This window comes from Echiichthys vipera (genome assembly GCF_963691815.1).
Source record: "Echiichthys vipera genome assembly, chromosome: 12".
Taxonomy (NCBI): Eukaryota; Metazoa; Chordata; class Actinopteri; order Perciformes; family Trachinidae; genus Echiichthys; species Echiichthys vipera.
The window spans coordinates 14,032,778-14,053,174 of record NC_139837.1 but is presented as its reverse complement, the minus strand read 5'-3'; the positions used below and the strand labels follow the sequence as shown (position 1 = coordinate 14,053,174).

Genomic DNA, 20,397 nt, shown 5'->3' with positions numbered 1-20,397 from the left:
TTCTTCTACATAATTTTGTACAAATGGTTTATCTTTCAGACTTTTCTTTAACCTTTGTTATTTTATTGTGAAATGTTGGGCATTTATCGCATCCAAAAACTACAATAAACTAGTCTTATGAGGAAAAATCTGTGTTGATTGCCTTGCTAAAAGTTAAGAGATATTCATATTTAGGGATCACAAGCAAAAAAAGGCTTAGGAACCACTGGACTAGAGTATATCCATAAAACATCCCACCTGCGTCTCATAACATGTTAGAAATCCGTTTTAAACATGGATACATTCAAGCCATTATGACTTGTGATCAAAATACAATTTTCTAGACTCTCCCGCTTTAATTCTATAGTGTAAGGGCTTTAAGGTTAATTTAGTTTGTTGTTTTTTTGTATGTGCAGAGAATCAGAGGAGAGGATGCTGATGGGGAGCAGGAGGAGGATTTGGCAGCAAGGTGTGGGAAGGTAAAGCCAGAGCAGACCAGCCTGATCGGCCTGCAGCCAGCACACGTGTGATAGCAGAACCTTGTGTTCTATACAGAGCAGGTGCAAAGGCCTTGTCTCTTCTCTTTTCATCCTTCCCTCTCTCAGCATGGCTCTTTGTCTTCCAGGCGTTATGCTCCTCCCGGTCTCTCTGTCCATCTCTCCATTTCCGTCCCCACACCTTCTGCCCCCCCCCCCCTGCTACCCTCTCTTTCTCTCCTCCCGTATCATAGTTCATTTGCTACAGATAACACATCAGCTTCAACACCCATCCACAAACTCTGTCACCATGATGCCCACAGATGGCAACTTCCTGTGGTCCTGCCCAGTGATTGGTGGAGAGACTTCCAAACAGAGAACAGCTGGTGAGGGATGATATATCACCGAGCGTTTGCACTTTCATTTTCAGGGTTGTCTTGTTAATGCTCCCAATCCAGCATCTGGCAGGAAATAGACACAAAGGCAGAGAGAGGGAGAGAACAACCTGTTCTTTGGCAGACCTTAACAAAAGGCTGACACATGTCTGATGAACACACAGAGATGCAATAGAACAGACAGAGCTGCCGTGAATGTGAACGAAAGATGCTTGACGCCAGAACAACAAAGACTGGATAAGATGACGTGAACATTTTCTACCAAAGGTCATTGTTAAGAGAAGGACATGATAAATACACCTTCTGAGGGTCAGAAAACAGCATTTAAAAAAAGTTACAAGGGACTTTTTTGAATCGTTGTACCACAAAAGATAAAGTCACAAGTGGAAGTGAGTCATTCTTGAAAAGGAAGTTCTATTTCTAATCCTTTGCGGGTTGAATTTCTTGTTTTACTGATGTTAATGATGATCTTTTTTAAACACTATAAGCAATAATTTAATGTTGTATAGCACATTGTACTATAACTTTTTATTACTCTATGGCATGGTGCTGTGCATTTTTTGTGATATTTTTATGACATACTATATAACATTTTTTATGACTTACGTTATGACTTATCAACTTCATTTTTATGGCACATGTTGTTATTGTATTATTTTTTCTGGTGTCGACATTATTATGAAATACTTTACTATGTTTTTTTCAACATACTGTACTAATACTTTTTTAGATGTACGGTACTATAGTGACTTTTTTCAATATACTATGACTTTTCAACCTATTATGCTAAAAACATTTTTCAACATGCTATACTATGTACTGTAAACTAACTTTTTTCAGTGTAGTATGACTTATATTATGTGTGCTACGACTTTTTTCAACACACTATACTATGACTTTCTGTCAACATGGTATAACGTTATATAGTATGACATACTGTATATACTATAATATACGATGACATTTTTCAACCAACTATACTGACTTTTTTTGACACACTATACTATGACTTTTTTCAACATACTATACTATGATCATCATCATCATCATCATCGACCATTGATAACAATGACCTGGACAAATGAGAACATTCACAGGCTACTTTACTATGACTTTTTCAACATGGTGTAACATAATATACTATGACATATATACTTTAATATCATTTAACATACTATACTTTGACTTTTTTTGTATTATGACCAGTTCAATACTATTCTCACTTTTTTTTAACATACTATATGATGTATTCTATGACTTTTTTGACATACTACGATGACTTTTTTCAACATACTATATAATGTGCACTATGACTTCTTTCGACACTGCCATTTTTCAACATCGGATATACAATGTATATCCTTTAACTTGTTTAACATGCTATATAATATATATTATGACTTTTCTCAACATACTATATCTTTTTTTTGGACAAACTTACACATAAGACATATGATTGAACATGCAATGATTATGATTGATTATAATTGGAAGTGGTGATAAAGTCTCAAAATGTATGTATAGGGTCTTCAAAAGGTATAACATTTAACTTTTGGATACCCTCATATATTCTGCTTTACTGTAGGTCTCCATGTAAATGAAAAGGAGAACTATCAACTTTTAACACCAGAGGGAGCCATTTCACAACCAAATGGAACAAGAATTTATGGTATGTGTGACATGAACAATTGTAATATTTCCAGGGTTCCTACACAGTATGGAATTTAATTTGAGTAATTTCCAGGTCTGGATAAGTTTGGAAAAATGGAAAAGAGTATGGAAAAATGTTTGTATTGTTTCCTGACTATTATCTCACTTCATAAAATATATTATTACTGTATATACAAATCAATCATTCACTTATAAGACCTACAATAAGTATGTAACAATGTCTTGTAATTACTTGGCAACATAACGGTCTGCATAGTCTTTTAACATAAGTTAAACAGAATTTAACATGCGTATTAAAAGTTGGATTTACCGTTAAAATCCTCCAAGAAGTCTGGAACTTTGAGTCTAAACCAATCTGGCATTTTGAGAAGGAAAATGGGAAGGAACCCTGAATTCAAGAAGTTATGCCATGACTGCATTAGACAGGCTATTATATGACTAATTTAAGCATTTTTTGGAAATATATTTTGACTCTTTCGACGTACTATACTAAAATCCTCCGAGAAGTCTGGAAATTTGAAAGGAAAATGTGTAGGAACCCTGTCTCTCAACACATTGGTGTGAATTAATGAAGAGGACAAAATCACAAAAAACAACAACCTTTAATACTTGGTGTCACAGTGTTAGTGAAACTGTAGATATACCGAGATGCTAAGTCTAAGTTGTACAGAACTGATCCAAATATGCCATTTTACAATGTTGATATCTTGGTATCACCCAGGTCAATGTATGTTCAATTTCTGACTAATCGACAATGTTTACCATCTCTAAATGAAGAGATGTTGTACAGACAGCCTTTCCTCTCACAATAATCTTCAAACAAATAATGCAAATACAACAAACTATGATGTAAAACAGGCGTATAAAAAAAAATAATCAACAAACAAGTAACAGACACAGAAAGCCAACCTGCTGAATTGAGGAAGGCCGACCGATGCTGTATATCATATGGCTGAACATCAAAACATATTTTTCCAAACTCAAATAAAAACCAGACAGTTGAGTGATAGAGTGACAACGCTACCATTTCAAAGATCTTTAGAGGCTACAATATTGTAATATTTAACATGTAGAAGTCAGAGAAAAATCATGCAGCTTCATCTCTTGACACAACAGGTTATAAAATATAAATTGCTGCTCATAAACAAACTTGATCTCAGGATAGTTGCAAAGTAGTTTTTGTAAAATAATCTTTACCTTGCTTTCTCATTCGAGGGCAGATCTTTGAAGCAACTCAGTCAAACTGTCCCATTCCAAAACCTGTGCTGATGTTAAATCTGCTTATGTGGTTTAAATAGGCCTTTATATTGAGCCCTAACAAGCCTCTAAGGTATAAAATGGTATGCAATGCGACACTGCAGTGATTGTAATGTTTGCTGTTTGGCCCTTTTATGTTTGTTGCATAATACAGTATCTACCTGTTCAGTGGTGCCAGCAAACAGGTAAAGAAGAATGTTATGTAAAAACATGGGACTGGCCACGATTTGTTTGACTTCAGTTGGTTTGTGCCAACTCAAGACTTTGATGATGGTGATAGTTTTGTGTGTAAATGAATATCTTTTTAAATGAATATCTTTATCCTGGTGATATCAAAGCCATAACATTTAACTGTATAGTTTCAATATCTCATATGTATTGACTTTTCTATCGAGTAGATATCGATTTCAGCCGCTAAATTCCTCTGTTAAACACAGCAGGCACCATATCACACATCACAGATCATACCAAGAAGTAAAACTATGAAACCCATATACAGTGCAGTGTTTACATAAAGAGGCATTACAATAGTTCTCCACCCTGTAAAAACTGTTAATACATTGCAAATACATGGCCAATATGCACATACAGTAGACAGCTCTGTTTCCTCATCCCTTCCAGGAAATCTGCTTGGCACGATTGTCATAAAAACAACAAAAGCTTGAGGAATTTAACTATTTTGGGGGGAAAGCACCAAACGTCAAAAGTAGAAAATTGGACAGGCTTGGATATCAAATGATCATGCTCATACAGGAGGTAAGATCAGTGAAAGAAACACAGGCTACAGGTAAGGTACTCAAAACGTAAGGCTACTAATACCTAGGATTCTCATATTTATTGTCAGAGCTAAATTTAAATTCATGAGGACTGGAGTGAGTTACAGATTAGCTACTGTTAATCTTAGATTGGCTACTGTTGTTAACTATTGATCTGCTTTTTTGGTAACTGTAGCCACACTTCTAATGAAATGCTACATAAACACTGATAAATTACACAAGAAGGAAGGTGAAAGTAAGCAGTAGTAAATGGCTAATTCAAAACATTAGAATAAAACAAGAATATATTCGACAGAAGACTGACAAACATACTGAAATAATTTGTTTTTAACTAAACGGTTTCATCTCTGTTCCTTTATTAACTTAACATAGACTGTGAAGCTGAGTGCCCCACCACCCCCAAATTAACAACACATTACATTAACAAATGAAAAATGACCAAACTCTGTCCTCACAAACTTTGAAAATAGCTAAACGACAGAAAGTTAACAGCAACATAGAAGATGAAAATAAAGTGGATCTGAATAACTCCCTGATCAAATAAAAGCCATGATATGCACATATATGGTGACATTCTGCAGCTTTTACTAAATAAACATACTTATGACATACACTTGATAATGACCAATCAATTTTAAGGATGGTAATGTACAAACTTGCATAGATAAAGTGATATAGTATAGCAGCTTCGTAATAATACGCCCAAAAGCAGAACATTCTTTTATATTCATTGGGCTTTTACTGACGCCCATTTCAGGGAATAGCTGCTTGTTGTTGGAGGTCTAACTTCCAACAAAACCAAACATTGACACTCAGACCACTAACATATGCAAGTTTGCAATTTGGGCAGATATTTCTTAAGTCTCAAAGAGTGGGAGATCTGATCCGAGTTAGGCTTCAGATATTTTTTTTTGTGATGACGCAGCTCTCCTGCTCAAAAAGGCTTAGAAAATACAGGCTCTAGGTCACACAAAACATCAGCTAAGGACAGTTGTTTTTACTTCCTTTTTTTTTTTTTTTACAGTATGGCTATTAACAGTGTGGCATATGGATGACATCGTAGAATCATCTGAATATAAAGGGCTTCACTGGCTGTCTTTAATGCTTTAAATTGCTGTTAAACATGCTTTCCCTGGGTTTATTTGGACTTGAACTCTTTTAAATGCACATGGGGAAATGCCTGATTTTGGCTATTCTCAATTTAAGGCTATCCATTTCTATTTGGCTAAACCACCACCTGGGGGGGACTGAGGATTACAGGAGTGACATCTCTTTTAGTGTAGTATTAAAATACTTCCACAACATGTGGATACAAAGTCATCTAATAGACTTTACATTGATGTTGAACTTAAAGGGGAGTACCACTCAATTTGAGAAATTTCTAGATCCAAAATCATCAAAAGCTGACATCTTCACACACAGTTTCACACAAAGATGCATAACATCCGGAGGTGTGCAACAGACTGAATTTGGAGCAACGGCAGGAAAAACAAGCTGAAAGTTGAACAAAACTAGTCTTTATTTTCACCTGACCAAAGAAAGTAAGTGTATTTTTTTTTCGATTTGAGTGGCAATCCCCTTTAATAAGTGTACCTTACAGTTTGGAAAACACTCAAAAGTACAACACATTGACACTACTCTGAGCACAGTTCTATTAAAAGCAACAGGTTATAAAACATTGACATCATCAAGAGGACGTGCTGGACATTAAGTTGAGAGTGACAACAGGCTCCCATCTCTACCTCAGTCATGAACATGACGAAGAAATCGTGTTCTGTGTGCAAATCGAGTGAACCCCAAACATGCGTGGTGTAACTCTAATGCTACTGACTGAATCTGTAGAGCTACATCAAGTGTGGTAGTGGGGGAAAAAGCTTTTGTTGCGTACGACAAACTGACAAAACAGAGCAATGAAGTAAAAGTTCTTTCGAAGGTGGCTCCTGCATTATATTGTTCATACAAGAGAAAAGCATTTCTTGACTCCTTTGTTTGTTGTGACCCGTCAAAATACCACCTCAGGGTAACCCACAACTAAGGACCACTTGAAGTGGTCCAGACTTCCTCCACATCCCCAAACCACTAACGTCTAACAACGGACACAGTGGTCCTTAGACAAGCCTGACCTCCTCTGACCTTTGACCCTGCACCTGTCTTTAGGACAAGGTGTGGGGTTGCTTTTCTACCATGCCTCTCTCATGCAGAGCGATGGATACCAAAGCGTCCGGAGCTGGTGCAGGCTCAACCCCCCCCAAAAATGAAGCACTCAAAGCTGGTGGGAGGAGAAGAACGTAAAGGGGTGAAAAGGAAATAAAACATGACCCATCCATGAAGCGGCTCTCCGCTCCAGCTCTGATGGCGTGTTTAGGTTGGCAATGGGTCGTCATCGCCTTTGCTGCACTTGCATTTGCAGCAGAGGACGATGGGAGTGGCCAGAAGGAGAAAGGGGGAGGCAACCAGCAGGAGCAGGCCGAAGCCAGCAAAGATCCCCACAACCTGAAGGGAGACATAAAAAAATGTATTTAAATACAACACTCTTATACAGTAGCAGGTATATGTAGGAGTTGGATGCAGTGATGTTACACCTAAAGTTGACTACATGACATATATAAAGTCATAGCATAGTATGTCATCAAAATGTCAAAGTGTCATACTATAGTACCGGTATGTCATTAAAAATGTCAACAAATTAGTAGTATGGTATGTCATAAAGAAATATCTAAAAAAAGTCATAGGCATAGTACAGGGTTCCTACACATTTTCCATTTCAAATATCATAATATTCAAATTTCCAGACTTCTCGGAGGATTATAGTATAGTATGCCGAAAAAGTAAAAAAAGTCAATCAGTCTGTCTAAAGCAGTCATAGCATCAGTAAAAGTCATATAAAAGCCCCCCCAATCCCACAACAAAGGCAGGAAAAGTCAAAGAAAAGTGTGTCCAAAAAACTAACCCATATAAAAGTCACAGTACAGTATGTTGAAATAATAAAGAAAAGTCAACATACAATATTTCTAAAAAATGTTTAAATCCGTCTAGCCTTTCTAAAGCAGTCTTGGCATAATTTAATGAAAAAAGTCAGGGTGAAGTCATAGAAAAGTGTGTCTAAAAAATAAGCCAAATAATTTGTAAAAAGCTCACAGTATAGTATGTCATAAAAAATGTCATAAAAGTCATGGCATAGTATGTCATGAAAAAATCATAGTAAAAGTAAAGATTTACCCGAGTCCCAGTGACGCTTGTAACCGCTGTAAGCAGTCACCAGCCGACCGCAAACACACGTTCTAGACGTGCACAAAGCTTTTTGAATTTTGGTCCAATATATTTTAAACCCTCAAACAGGTCATAGTAGTTTGTCATTAAAATATGTGGAAATGTCAGTTTGATATGTCATAAAAAATGTCAAAAAGTCATAGTATAGTATGTCATAAAAAAGTCATAGTATAGTATGTCATAAATATCTCAAAAGTCACACTATAGTATGTCCACTAATATGTCAAAAGTCCTAGTACGGTATGTCATAAAAAAGTCATAGTATAGTATGTCATAAACAAATGTCTAAAAAGTCATAGTACAGTACGTGACAAACAAATATCTAAAATCATAGTATAGTATGTGACAAATATCTAAAGTGATAGTATAGTATGTCATAAATAAGTCATACTAATATATATATTTATATATATGTATATATATATATATATATATATATATATATTATAATGATAATATAATAATAATAAAAATGTCAAAAAGTCATAAAAAGGTCATAGTATAGTATATAACAAATCATTCATAATTCAAGTGTAATACAAAAGACATTGTATGCTATAAAAATATACTTAAGAAAATGGTAATATAGTAATAATATAGTATGTCCTAAAAAGTCATAGCACAGTATGTCATGAAAAATACAAAAAAGTCACAGCATATTGCCTCAAATTCCTTTTGATTCTTGAATTCAACAAAATGCAATACTACAAGTTGGCCTGCAGATGGTACTCACTGCCTCAAAACAAAACAAAATGTTGTGCTGCACTGTGCACTTGGTGAAAACCATGTTTGAGAGGATGTACAAACTGCTGACAAACCCCACGTGAGCTTGGCAAGTTTGTACAACTGTCTACATATTTAGTTGTTCTTTACTTAATGCTGGAGCTTGAAATCTACGGCGGTTGCTAGAGGGTTGCTAGTGATCTCCCACATCTTGTGACATCATTGTTAAAGCTTTACTGGTTCTCTGTCATTTAGACAGTGGGCACACGATGCTCTGAACAAATACAGAAATATCCTAACAAATCATGGATAAAGAAAACATTCTGAGCAATGCCAACATTATCAAGGTACAACTCTTAACTGTAGCATAGCAACTTAGTAAACTGACCACATGAGGGAGCCAGACACCTTCAAATTCAGAGCCACGAAATGGAATACATAACATGCAGTCACATGCAACAGTGACTTATAATAAGGATTGCTTTTTCTGTTATGAGAGAAAAAATAACACTTTTTGGGTATTAATCATAAACAAGTTTCTGCCTTTTATTGAAGAACACATTACTTACTATCCTTTCTCCAGCTAGTATACAGGCTGTGCTGTAGAGTAAAGCACAGCGTACTGAGCACAATGTGCTCTGATTAACGTATCCTGATGATGCTTACATGTTTAGAACAGGACTGTCCTTGTAACTGATCGTAGACATAGACTCAACGTTTTCAGATAGAGACAGGGAGAGAACATGTTATTATTGGCAGACAGGTTCTGCTCTGGTACATCTTGTATTTATGAGGGAGGCTTTTTAGATGTGAAGGAGTGAAGGGGGGTGAAATGAGGAGAGCAAGACAGAGACAAAGACACACAGAGCAGTGAAGCTGTAGCTGGCTTCCACCAGCCGAACTGTAATCGTATGACTCAGTCTGCCCCACTGGGCAACAGATGCCAGTGTGTATGCTAATGTTGACAAAATAACAAGTATGTTGGACAAAGGGACGCGCCACCCCATGAATAGATTATTTGGCTAAGGAGAGATGGGAGGTATCTGGGAACTGAACAACAGAATGGGCCCGGTGTCGAAGACTCAAATCACATGGCATATTTAATCCTGATCATGTATAATCCACTGTTTCACATGTGGGAAAATACATGTCATATCCAATCCTTTATATATAATCTGTCATTTCATTTAGTAACCTATCAGTAAAGTAAGGACCTTGGTTATGTAAACCTTTTTTTTTTGTGTGTGAAAGGTGTACATAATAGGCTTAGTTGAAAACAGCAGGACACCGTCCACCAAGCACTTGTCGCTGCGTGCAGATCAAGCTTTCCTTTTCCTTTTGTGCTGTCAAGATAATGCGAGTCCCTCACTGAATGTGAGTGGGTGAGCCAGAGAGAGAGAAAGAGAGACAGAACCAGGGAGCACGTGTATGGACACTAGGTGCAGTGTAGTTCAATCGGGGGTGAGTGGGGAGGGGAGGAATGGGGGGACATGGATTTCTCACCTGTGTTCTGTGCCAGATAACAGACGCCCTGGAGTGGCCCAGTTTGTTCCGACAGGGCCCTTTGTCATAGTGGATCAGGAGAAAATCGTCCTGTCACACAAACACACACATGCACACAGTACAGATAAAGATTGACCATTAGCAATCCCAAAGACACTGGTAGCTGTTCTGAGAAAATTGCTCTTTAAATGACCCCTATGCTCACTCAATTAAGATTACATAAGACATCATGGCACATAAGTCACCCTTTTCTGAGCTCAATTTCTAGAAAAAAACAAAAACAAAAACATCTTATCCCTTTCTTATCAAGACCAAGGTTAGGCTCCCATTTCCTGATAATAAAAGCAACTGCTGTCACAGGGAGACAAATGATGTCTACATCCACGATTATCACAGTGTGCAAACACAGTATTGATAGTAAACTGTTGACATTTTTAAAGTCAGAAAAAATCTTGCACTGCTGTTGCAGTGAACATCAAGAAATAGCAAGTAATTACAAAGAAACCAACTCACATCCAGGGACTCAAGACAGTACCAGCAGAAGGCATGTTTGCAGTTCTTGCACATCATCTGTGCACAGCCCTCATCCCTCTCGATGTAAACTTTACATTTAGGACAGCGCTTGATTGGTGCGTCATCCTCTTCATTCTTATAGAAAGAGCTGGGATGAAGAGAGACAAGTATTATTACACACACATGATACAAATCCCCCAAATCATCAATATTCACTTAACAAGAAGTGCTGGCGGATGAGATTGCTTTAATGCAGCAAATCAATATCAATCTTTTGCTCAACGTATAGCTAGATAGCTTTACTTCAGGAGCTGGCAATACTTCTGGTGGTGTTGGTTTGTCTGTATCAATTTGTCCTCCTGTGTCCAAAAAGTGCTTACACTTGAAATCTAGAGGTGAGCAATCATTCTGGGCATTGTCCTAGGACAACTAACAAGCCCATTCATTTTCTAGTGGATGGGGCATTTGTAAAGAATCAGAATCCAGCTTTTAGACCCATCCTTAAAGTGAACAAGTGTAGTTCAAGTGCAGAGGCTCTCTCCAGCTAAGAGTAGACCTGATAATCCCCTCTCCCTCCACTGTGGCCTTTGAGCATGGTCCTGAACCTGTGCAGATAGAGGAAAGCTTTGCTGCTCTGCAGAGCTAATGACGTTTCCAGAGTAAGAGGATATCACATAGAAACGGGTCAGCTACATATGTCTCTGGGCAGCCCTCCTCCAACCTCACAGACAGATCCTGTATCCTTAAAAAGCAGTAATAATCCCATCTCATCCCAGACTGCTCTACTGAGGTTTAGTTTTCAGATGATTGTTTTATATCTGCCTTTTAATTTGTGTTTGAGCTCTGGTTGATGCTCAAGCAGTGGCTGCTAAACAGCCAGCCAGGCAAGCTGTCAGTCTGTATTACAGATGCACTGAATGGATCCTGCTGTGTATTGACAAGTGGTTCAGAACTCCAGTCAGGTAAGCTGAATGTGATTTATGGATTGCTTCTCCACTTCAAAGAAAATGAACATCACTTCCAAGAATTGCATCTGCAGAAGATTTAAATCAGCTGATACACATGCCAAGGCGGGATAAATTCATATATTTTTGAAGGTTGGAAATGAGTTAAAACATTTGGATAATGTGGACAAATTATTACTGGAATGGATATTGTCGGTGCATAACACTTTCAACCGATGATGTAATAAAACTTGGAATTAATCGATGACTCCCCTAAAAATGTCATTCATATTTAGAACAGTTAAAAATACACTTGTTCTTAAGTTGGCTGTAGGTCCAATTAAAGCCAGTTTGAGATAATCTGCAATGGTTGATGCCTGCGCTCACAAGGCCAATTACCAAAAAATGTCTGCAGACACGTCTGCATGCATCCTTGTCAGTGTGGCTGCTGTAAAACGAAATGAGAGCCATTCACGTGTGTCAAGCAGCAAGCCTTAAAACAGCTAAACAAGCTTACAGGGCTAGCAAAACTATTGTATGGCCGTCCCCATCCTCCATTCTTACTGCAGACAAGTAAAACATTTATCAGATTTGTCATTTGGGATGGTTGTGGGACAGTAAGCAAATGTAAATGTGAAGCCTTTAAGGGATGTTTTGAAAATGACAAAGTGATGAAGTCACAACATGTAATCAAACACAGACTAAACAGAGACAATGCAAACACTAACCATGTTAAATACTTGTTCATTTAAGTGTTCAATTTTCTGTCTCATTTGTTATAATTAAATTGTTGTGTTTTTCAACATTACATCTGCAGCCATGCTCTCTACATATCGACCTCGACCATTGACAAAACCACATCAGTCAACCACTAATCTACATTCAATTTTTGACTAATTTCAATGGTTATTTTTTATTTCATTTTGTATCCAGTACAATTCTTTTTTAACTGGTTGATCTGTCAATTATTTTCTCGATTACTGCCCCTAAAATGATCAGACAAAAGCAAAAAATGGCATCATAGTTTCTCAAAGCCCAAGTTGACATTCAGATTGTTTGGGTTATGCGACCAAGAATTCAAAACTGAAGGATATTTGGTTTTATCTCATAAAAGACCAAGAAAACCAGAAAAGATTCACATTTCAGAAGTGAAGATCAGACAATAAGTCAGTTATCAAAATAGTTGCAGATTTTCTGTTGACTAACTTATCGATTAATGCAGCCCGGTCTCACCAAAAGGCGTGTGAATGACACGCTATTTCTCTCAAGCCATCTCGCGTATAATTACAACGCATGTCATGATTTTTGCGTGTCATTTCACGCCATGTAGTCTCAATTGACTTGTATAGTGCAGAGATGGCGTTTTTCATTTCACGCACAAATGTCATTAAGGAAAAACCCACGTGTTGGTGGAGCTTTCTGTCAGAGGGTTGTTTTTAAATCAATATTTCATGTGAAGGATGGCTGAAATAACGGGCGTGAAATGCCCTAACCCTAACCCTAACCCTAACCTACGGGCGTTAAATGACACGCGAAAATCTTAATATGCGTAGACATGCACGCGAAAAGTTATGAAAGTCATGAAAAGTGGCGTGCTATTTATACGCCCTCCCATGAGACCACGTAGATTAATGCTGAAAGCCTTAATGGCGTGAGAAGAAGCATGTATGAATGTCTTAATCAGAGTATAAGGTTCGTGGTGGTCAGAATAATAGTGAGACAGAAGCATACCAGTACTGTATCTGATCTGTTAAATAACAGAGGGCAGAGGAATTAGGAAAACATCTGTACATTGGCTCATAAATGGATAAAAGGCAGTACCTGTTTTCTCCTGGTAGGAAGGAGGTAATAGGCAGGTTGTTCTCCTGGCAGGCCTGTCCGGGGTGCCAGTTGGCCTTGCAGGTCGAGCAGAACTCGAGGGCACAGACGGCACACTGGACGAGCTGGGGTAGTGCAGGAGAATCTGCTTCTTTTAGTTGGCACACTGCCTGGCAGGTTGAGGAAGGGCACCATGTCCGGCATGGGTCCAGCAGCACCTCTAATGGAACAAAATAAACACCAGCCTCATGGAGTAGCTCTCTAAAAGGGGTTAACTAACACAAATCAGAAATATTTTTGTTTTAGTAGGTAGTTGTCGAGTTGGTTTGGAACTTTCCAAATGCTTCAGTTTTGTAAGTACAGGGGTTTCATTAGTGGGTCATATGATCAGTCACCATTGTTTTAACTCCCTCTTTGATAGATAGTGACTTAAAAGACAATTAAATTGATGGAAATCTTTCAACTTTAAGTCATGTACAATTTTCAAGGCTTTGGTACCTGCGTATGTATAAAAACTGCTTTGACAATTTTGAATTTTTGTCTTGCTATATGATCGTCTGACTCATTTCCATGACTTCTCCAAACTCTTGTGAATATGTGTGGAAGACACCATTTTTTTGAACATGAACACCAAGTTCATGGCGTGATACACTTGCACTTGTATCCTCTCCTTCCTTCCCCTTGCCTCTCTGCCAAGAACTCGGAGCACACATTCCACATGCACTCTTGGCACAGCCTGAGAAATATGGAACGGTTACAGCAACGGTTCTGCCTGACTGGACTGGGACATTGATGAGACGGCTGACTGCCCTTATCCAGGCAGCATCAAAAACCATTTCTGAGGCTTTCTGAGGATTTGTATTAATTTACAGGACCCCCCTCTGTGTTCCTATGTATGTTTTTATGTTCATGCATTTATTTGTGCAAGTGAGATCTACACGTTCTGTGTATAATTTGTGCCTGTGTGTAGGAGGAGCACCTGCAGGGTGAGTACCATCAAAGAGAGGTGGCACGGCTTGGCTGCTGCTTCTCTGGTAGCGACGGAACTCTAATATTACTGATTATCATGTCTACATTGACAGCATGGAGCGACACAGACACATTATCTTTCCCACAATGATATCCAAGCCTTTTACTAGTCGGTTTACATATATTCTACAAAATGCAGACGTTAAATACATAACTGCACACTGAAGCAGAGATAAAAGGATTTAACTAAAATATATTGGTATGCTAAGAGACTTGCCCCCATCACAGTCAGTCAGACAGTTTATGAGTCTAGAAGCTGAACCAATCCAATTAGAATCCCTTTAAACAAAGTCTGGGAGGCTTTCCCTTTCATTTATATTTTATGGGAGACACATTCGAGTCAGAGTATTACAGTACAAATCAGACAAATGGCCTGAGTACCTGTCACAAGAATATTCATTGCCTGCATGATTATTGGTTCGTGACTGGTATTGAACACACAATTTTTGGTGTCAGAAATTAAAATTGAAACACTAGACTGCTCTTCAGTGCAGACATGGCCAATACTGAAAAATCCACCGAGCAAACGAGCATTGCTCACATCTTTTCTATTACTTTTCAACGGATACCCTATGGCATAATTCAAGAGCAAAAATGCCCACAGGTAGTGAATGATTGATTCCAGCGAGCAGCAGTTCCGCTACACTTGCAAGACAGAATTGTCATCATCCTTTTGTGTCACAGTAAAATACAGTATCCTTGGAGGACAGGAGGGTCCACGTGAGTGTGCGATTGACAGTTGTTGCCCACACGCCACCCACTGAGAAACACTGTAGATAACCTACTGCGGCTGCTTTTGCGTTGACTCACCTCTTTCAAACTGAAGCTTCTTGTATCTCTGCATCATTTCCGTGGCCACCATGCACTCAATCTATAGGGGGAGAGGAGATGAGAAGCGAGAAGGAAATAAGCAGGCCATTGTGCATATTTATAGACGGAAGCTATAAAAACAGGATTATGATTTCAGCATGGTTGAATGTCATTTGCAGAACAATGTCATATTCAAATTTCCACAAGATCACAACTTGCTACTTGCTTACCAATAAAGCCGTTCCATTTTTCACATAGAAAGAAACTCTAGTTGCCAGAATATATTCAAGGTGCATACACAGGCCCACTCAAGGTTAAATGTACTCATTATTGGGCAATGAAATAAGCATTCAGGCTTTGTAAAAGAGCAGTCAATTACAAGGTGAGGGCATTGCTGTCAGAGCAGACGGGGATGAGGTGTGCTTTGCCTGAGTGGCAGGAGTAGCTGGGGTTCCATTAAGGGCCAGTGACACTGATTGATTAGAAACATAAGGCCATGGTGTGCTAAACCATGCTGTGCCTACAGGCCCCCGACACCAACTGAGAGAGTCAGTGAGTCCATCAAGCAAACTGCCTGGAGGATGAAGAACTCTCTGCTCTCAGATTGACCTCAGCTGCTCATTATAATGGAATCAACACACAGGCAGGTGGAGTGCAGTGGTCATCTTGAGAAAAGCTAGAGCTTTGAGGGTTATGTTAAACTTCTTGTTAGTTTTACCAATTAATATTTTTTTCACGTGGGAGATAAAAGAGCAGCATTATAGGAGGTTTGTGACGTGAAAAAAAAACAACCTGCAGAGATAATATTACGGTTTTGCTCAATTCAAGCAGATGCATTACCAGTTCTGCTCTTGTTACATTCGCATGTATTTCATGCACAATTCTCTGCACCACGTATGAAAACAGACAGAGAACACTGTTTCTGGAGATTGCTCCAGTCTGTTGGATAGTATCAGACCTGTTCATGAGTCTTAGGAGCAGCAGGGATCCTTCTGATATTGGCAAACCATCACCACCTAAAGGGCAAGTTAATCTAATGACAATCAATGAAAAACACCAGATTTTTTCCTTTTTGTCAATACCTCATTTTCCTGCAAGTGTCCTCTTTTGGGACAGGCAGAATCTGGACAGCTAATTGCAGTTTCAAGGCCTTCTTTAATCAGGAGTTCCACATACTGCTTCAGGCACTGAGGAAAAACAGACAGATACAACATGCATTGACCCAGTTCAATATCCAGGCATTCAGTCAAGTGGAAAAAAAAGAAAAACAAACACACACAAAGTTGGTGAGCAAACCCTGGCCTAAGGGTCACTCTTGATCGCTGTCTGTCTGTTGTCTCAGATAAAGCTAGCTAGCTGAGTGAAGAAAATAGAGCATTTAACAAGTAAAAGTGCTAGATATTTCCCTCAGGAGTTGGTGGAGACGAGACCAAACCACACCTAAAGAGGAGTGAATATTAGAGTTGCATTTGGTGTCACAAATGCAAATCTTTAACCATTCAAGGTCAGTGGCTAACCTCAACCACCTAACCTAACCATTCAGGGTCAATGCCTAACCTCAACCATTTAACCTAACCATTCAAGGTCAGTGCCTAACCTCAACCACCTAACCTAACCATTCAAGGTCAATGCCTAACGACCATCTAACCTGACAATTCGAGGTCAATGCCTAACCTCAACCATCTTGCAAGAGTTTCGCAAATCCTGTATTTTGTTAAGTCAGTATCAAATATCACGGTGATAAAAAGGTTACTTACGTGAGATATCCAGTAGTCTTCACGTTATTGTGGGCGACTACCATGGCATAAACTGTACTAACTGAACTTTGGTAATTCCTGCCACAGCCAACTCTGTGTTCTAGGAAGTAGCTTTTAGTTTAAGTGGTAATCATTGTTCACTTTACAATTTCCTCATCTCTAGACTAGATTTGTGGTAAAATCTGACAGCCAGTGGGTAATACTATTTCTCTTAGCCTTTTCACACAGGGCCAGTGAAACACAGGAGGGATGTGAGATCTGATTTGAATACAGTGAAACTCCTGTGTGGCTTTTATTAAGTTTCAATATTTACTTTTGAAAACGCTTGCACAGCATACAACAGTCATTGGAGACTTTTGCCCTTTGAAGTTTATTGCTTTTATGAACCCTAACTTTTTTCTCCGTATCTTATTTGAAAATTGCTCAATAAAAATGTTTTTGGAATTGCATGAACTCGATTTGTGGACCACTTATTTTCACTTTTCACTTTGAAGTCATCATTCTGCAGGAAATGTGTTGCTGTTTGTAGAGCGTCCTGCTCACCAGTGTACAGAAGACACATTGGCACTGTGTGATGGTGGTCATCTGCTCCAGAGGGAACTCTCCAAGGCACAGCTTACATGAGACCAGGGGGTCCACGGCCAGCTCCCAGGTGGGACGGTACCGTGCTGTGGTCATCTTCACCGCCACAGAGCTGAAACACAAAAGACGGAGGGAAAATGACAGTTAATGGAGCCAAATGCGTCCTGAAATTAAGTAAACAAAGTGTAATTGGTAATGCTCATAATCCTGCTGCAGACAAAGGAAATCCTTAAAGTGGGAATTTACTGTATGGGCCTCAGTTTTGTTTGTGTCTACATAATAAATCCAGAGTCCAAGCTGTGCTTTATTTGTTGTGACACAATCAGCATGACGGCATGAGCACGGACTGAAAATGCGTTGTGTCCAGTGAGGGTGCACACACAAACACTCACACAAACAAACACAAACTGGCCTGCTGCAGCTCTTTGCCTAAATGGCCCTAGTTAGCTGTTAATTTTTATTCCAGGCCTCAGTTCTCTGGAAGAGAAAAAAAACTGTTCAAAAGCTCCGGAGAAATTCCGGTAGCTATCAGCCATCTCAGCTCCCTTATGAAATTTTCACTTAGGATGAAATAACACTTTTTTTCTTCACTACGCGTCATCTTGTCTCTTTTGTGAGAGTCAGAATGGGTTATTTTAGGCCGTCTCGTCTCACTCTCTCCTTCCCTCTGCAGCTGAGAGCGAAGAGCACCCACTCGGCTGTTTACAGGAAGTGGTAACGTGTGCACGACGTCAGCACCATCAAGCTCTCACTGTGCTGCTTAGCAACGGGCTGAGGGAGGATTTCGGAGGTGGAGGGGACGGGGAGGGGAGGGAGGGAAGCATGGCAGAGGAGAAGAGACAGGGGGAGACTACTTTGCTTTAACTTCTCATGGTATGTCTGCCTTAATGTGCATCTGTCTGTCTGCAGACCAACAACAAGAGGGCAGCAAGTGGGAGCAGAAGGGTTAACAAGCTTACATACTCGCCAGACTTGTGCTGTATACATGTGCCTCCCAGAGAGGGGAATGGAGAGAAAAAGAGACAGTGTGTTCTGGTTTAGCAGAGATATCACTTCACACCGCTCTTCTTAACAACATGACTCATCTTTCAATAGGAGGACTAAAAACAAAAATGCATCCACTATGACTCACGTTCATTAGGGCGCTAGGTGAAGGCAATCCACGGATGATGCATGCTAGAGCAAAATAAAAATTAGACGGCAACCAATCTGTTGTGATAATGAGGATGATCCAGGGAGTCATGTGATGGGCTGTAGCCTTTGGTGCAAGGTGGGGTGTCAAGAAAAAGAAATCAGTAAGGATGTCTCACTTCTCTTACTGCTACTCAAGGAGAGAGCAAAGAGGGAAAACGCGCAATGGAGGCTTAATTGAGAATGCATGAGTACATCCTATGTGGAAGTCTATAATTAAACAGGCACTTGTTGGAAATCTCTGAGTGATCGAATACTGTGGCTGACGGGTTGAAGTGCATCATTACATTTCAAACTACAAGACACAGGAAAAAATACCACCAGGAAGGCAGGTGTCGGAAGAGTTTTTTTTCTTATTCATCATTTAGACAGATCTGTTGGATAAGTGTTCAGTGAGGGTTTCAGGAGCCAGATGGCATCTTCTTTTCATTACTCCAACATGCACAGTCAAAGAGATTAATAAAGTCCATTCATTTATTTTATTTGGAATATAACTTGTGTCTTGTGTGTTTTCGTTTGAGCAATTAACACATTTTGATTGTCTTTGTAGTTTCCGATTTAAAGTAGTAACTGTAACGATATAAGATAATCATATTGGGATTTTTCAACTATTACACATGAGCCTTATCATACTTAATTACTAATGGTTTTACAAGAGGAATAACTGTCAGTAAACACAAATAACTCCAGATGGAATTGCAAACATTTAAAAAGCCAATTAACAGCAAGGAAACAGCTCATTAAAAAGTCCAGATTCAAGATAAAAACATGCAAAATATTTCATAACAGTGTATAAAAAAAACCTCAAAAGACTACAAAGATGGTACTGAGCCATTACAGGCCACTTCTCAGGGGAGCCAGCTTTGCACCTGTTCTCAGTAAGTGATCCATTCAGATCACGCTTGACAAAGAAATGTCTCATTTGATAAAAATCTGATTTCGTCAATTCTTCCTCCCTTGCATCTTTTCATCGTGTCACGTAGGAGGGCTGCGAAGGAAATTGCAAAGTGAGAAAATATGAGATGCACCTCATGTCTGACTCACTCAAATCACCTGGCATTCACCCATCCATCCGCCATCCATCACGTTGACCAGAAAGCACTGAGCGGTGAGGAAGCTCTATTATGTAGGTGCTGAGCTCGTATTCCAAAGCTTAAATGGCAATTTGTTATCAGGATGGAGTCAAGGACTTACAAACGTGATCCCTTGGGGAGTGTGTGGGAAGGCGTGTGCTTTAGTGGTCCAAAACCATCCACAGAAGATGACTTTACTGCAAAAGTAATTAAATTCACAATTTGAAATAAGCAATATTTACATAGTTGAGTCCAAATGAGCATGAAGCATAAGTCCGAAAGGGGCAAAAGTACAGGTTACAGGTAGCCTGGGTATACCCATGCTGTCTTGCGCAGGATTTCATTTCGCCCAGCTCGGCAGCCTGGATTCCATGGATCTGGTTTTCGCCACAGTGAGGGAACCAATCACAGAACGGGGAGGGACGGTAAGATGACGACGTCTATGCGATACACCGAAGCTTGTACTGTAGCCTATTGCTCTACATACGCCATCTGGTAGTTAATCTTAAACCACGCCTCAAATCCGAGAAAATGAATGGGTGGTTCCCAGACCAAATCTTCTTGAGACTTGGGGCACACTCACACTGTCCTTCTGTACTGGGCCAAAACCTTTTTTTCAGCTAAAGCCTA

The 20,397-nt window shown here is 39.2% G+C and overlaps 1 protein-coding gene across 2 annotated transcripts in view; it reads right to left on the bottom strand.

The window, feature by feature from the left end:
• Nucleotides 1–3,104: 3,104 nt before the first annotated feature.
• The window catches only part of rnf144aa (ring finger protein 144aa), a 33,828-nt gene continuing 16,535 nt past the window's right edge, over nt 3,105–20,397 (bottom strand). For both annotated transcript variants that reach the window (XM_083924447.1, XM_083924446.1), the window contains exons 2-8: nt 17,465–17,615; nt 16,247–16,351; nt 15,165–15,225; nt 13,329–13,545; nt 10,564–10,711; nt 10,051–10,140; nt 3,105–7,047 (exon numbers count right to left, since the gene is read on the bottom strand). In XM_083924447.1, the coding sequence (XP_083780573.1) occupies nt 6,916–7,047; nt 10,051–10,140; nt 10,564–10,711; nt 13,329–13,545; nt 15,165–15,225; nt 16,247–16,351; nt 17,465–17,599 (888 nt within the window). In that variant the 5' untranslated portion in view covers nt 17,600–17,615 and the 3' untranslated portion in view covers nt 3,105–6,915. The remainder of the gene's footprint in view (nt 7,048–10,050; nt 10,141–10,563; nt 10,712–13,328; nt 13,546–15,164; nt 15,226–16,246; nt 16,352–17,464; nt 17,616–20,397) is intronic.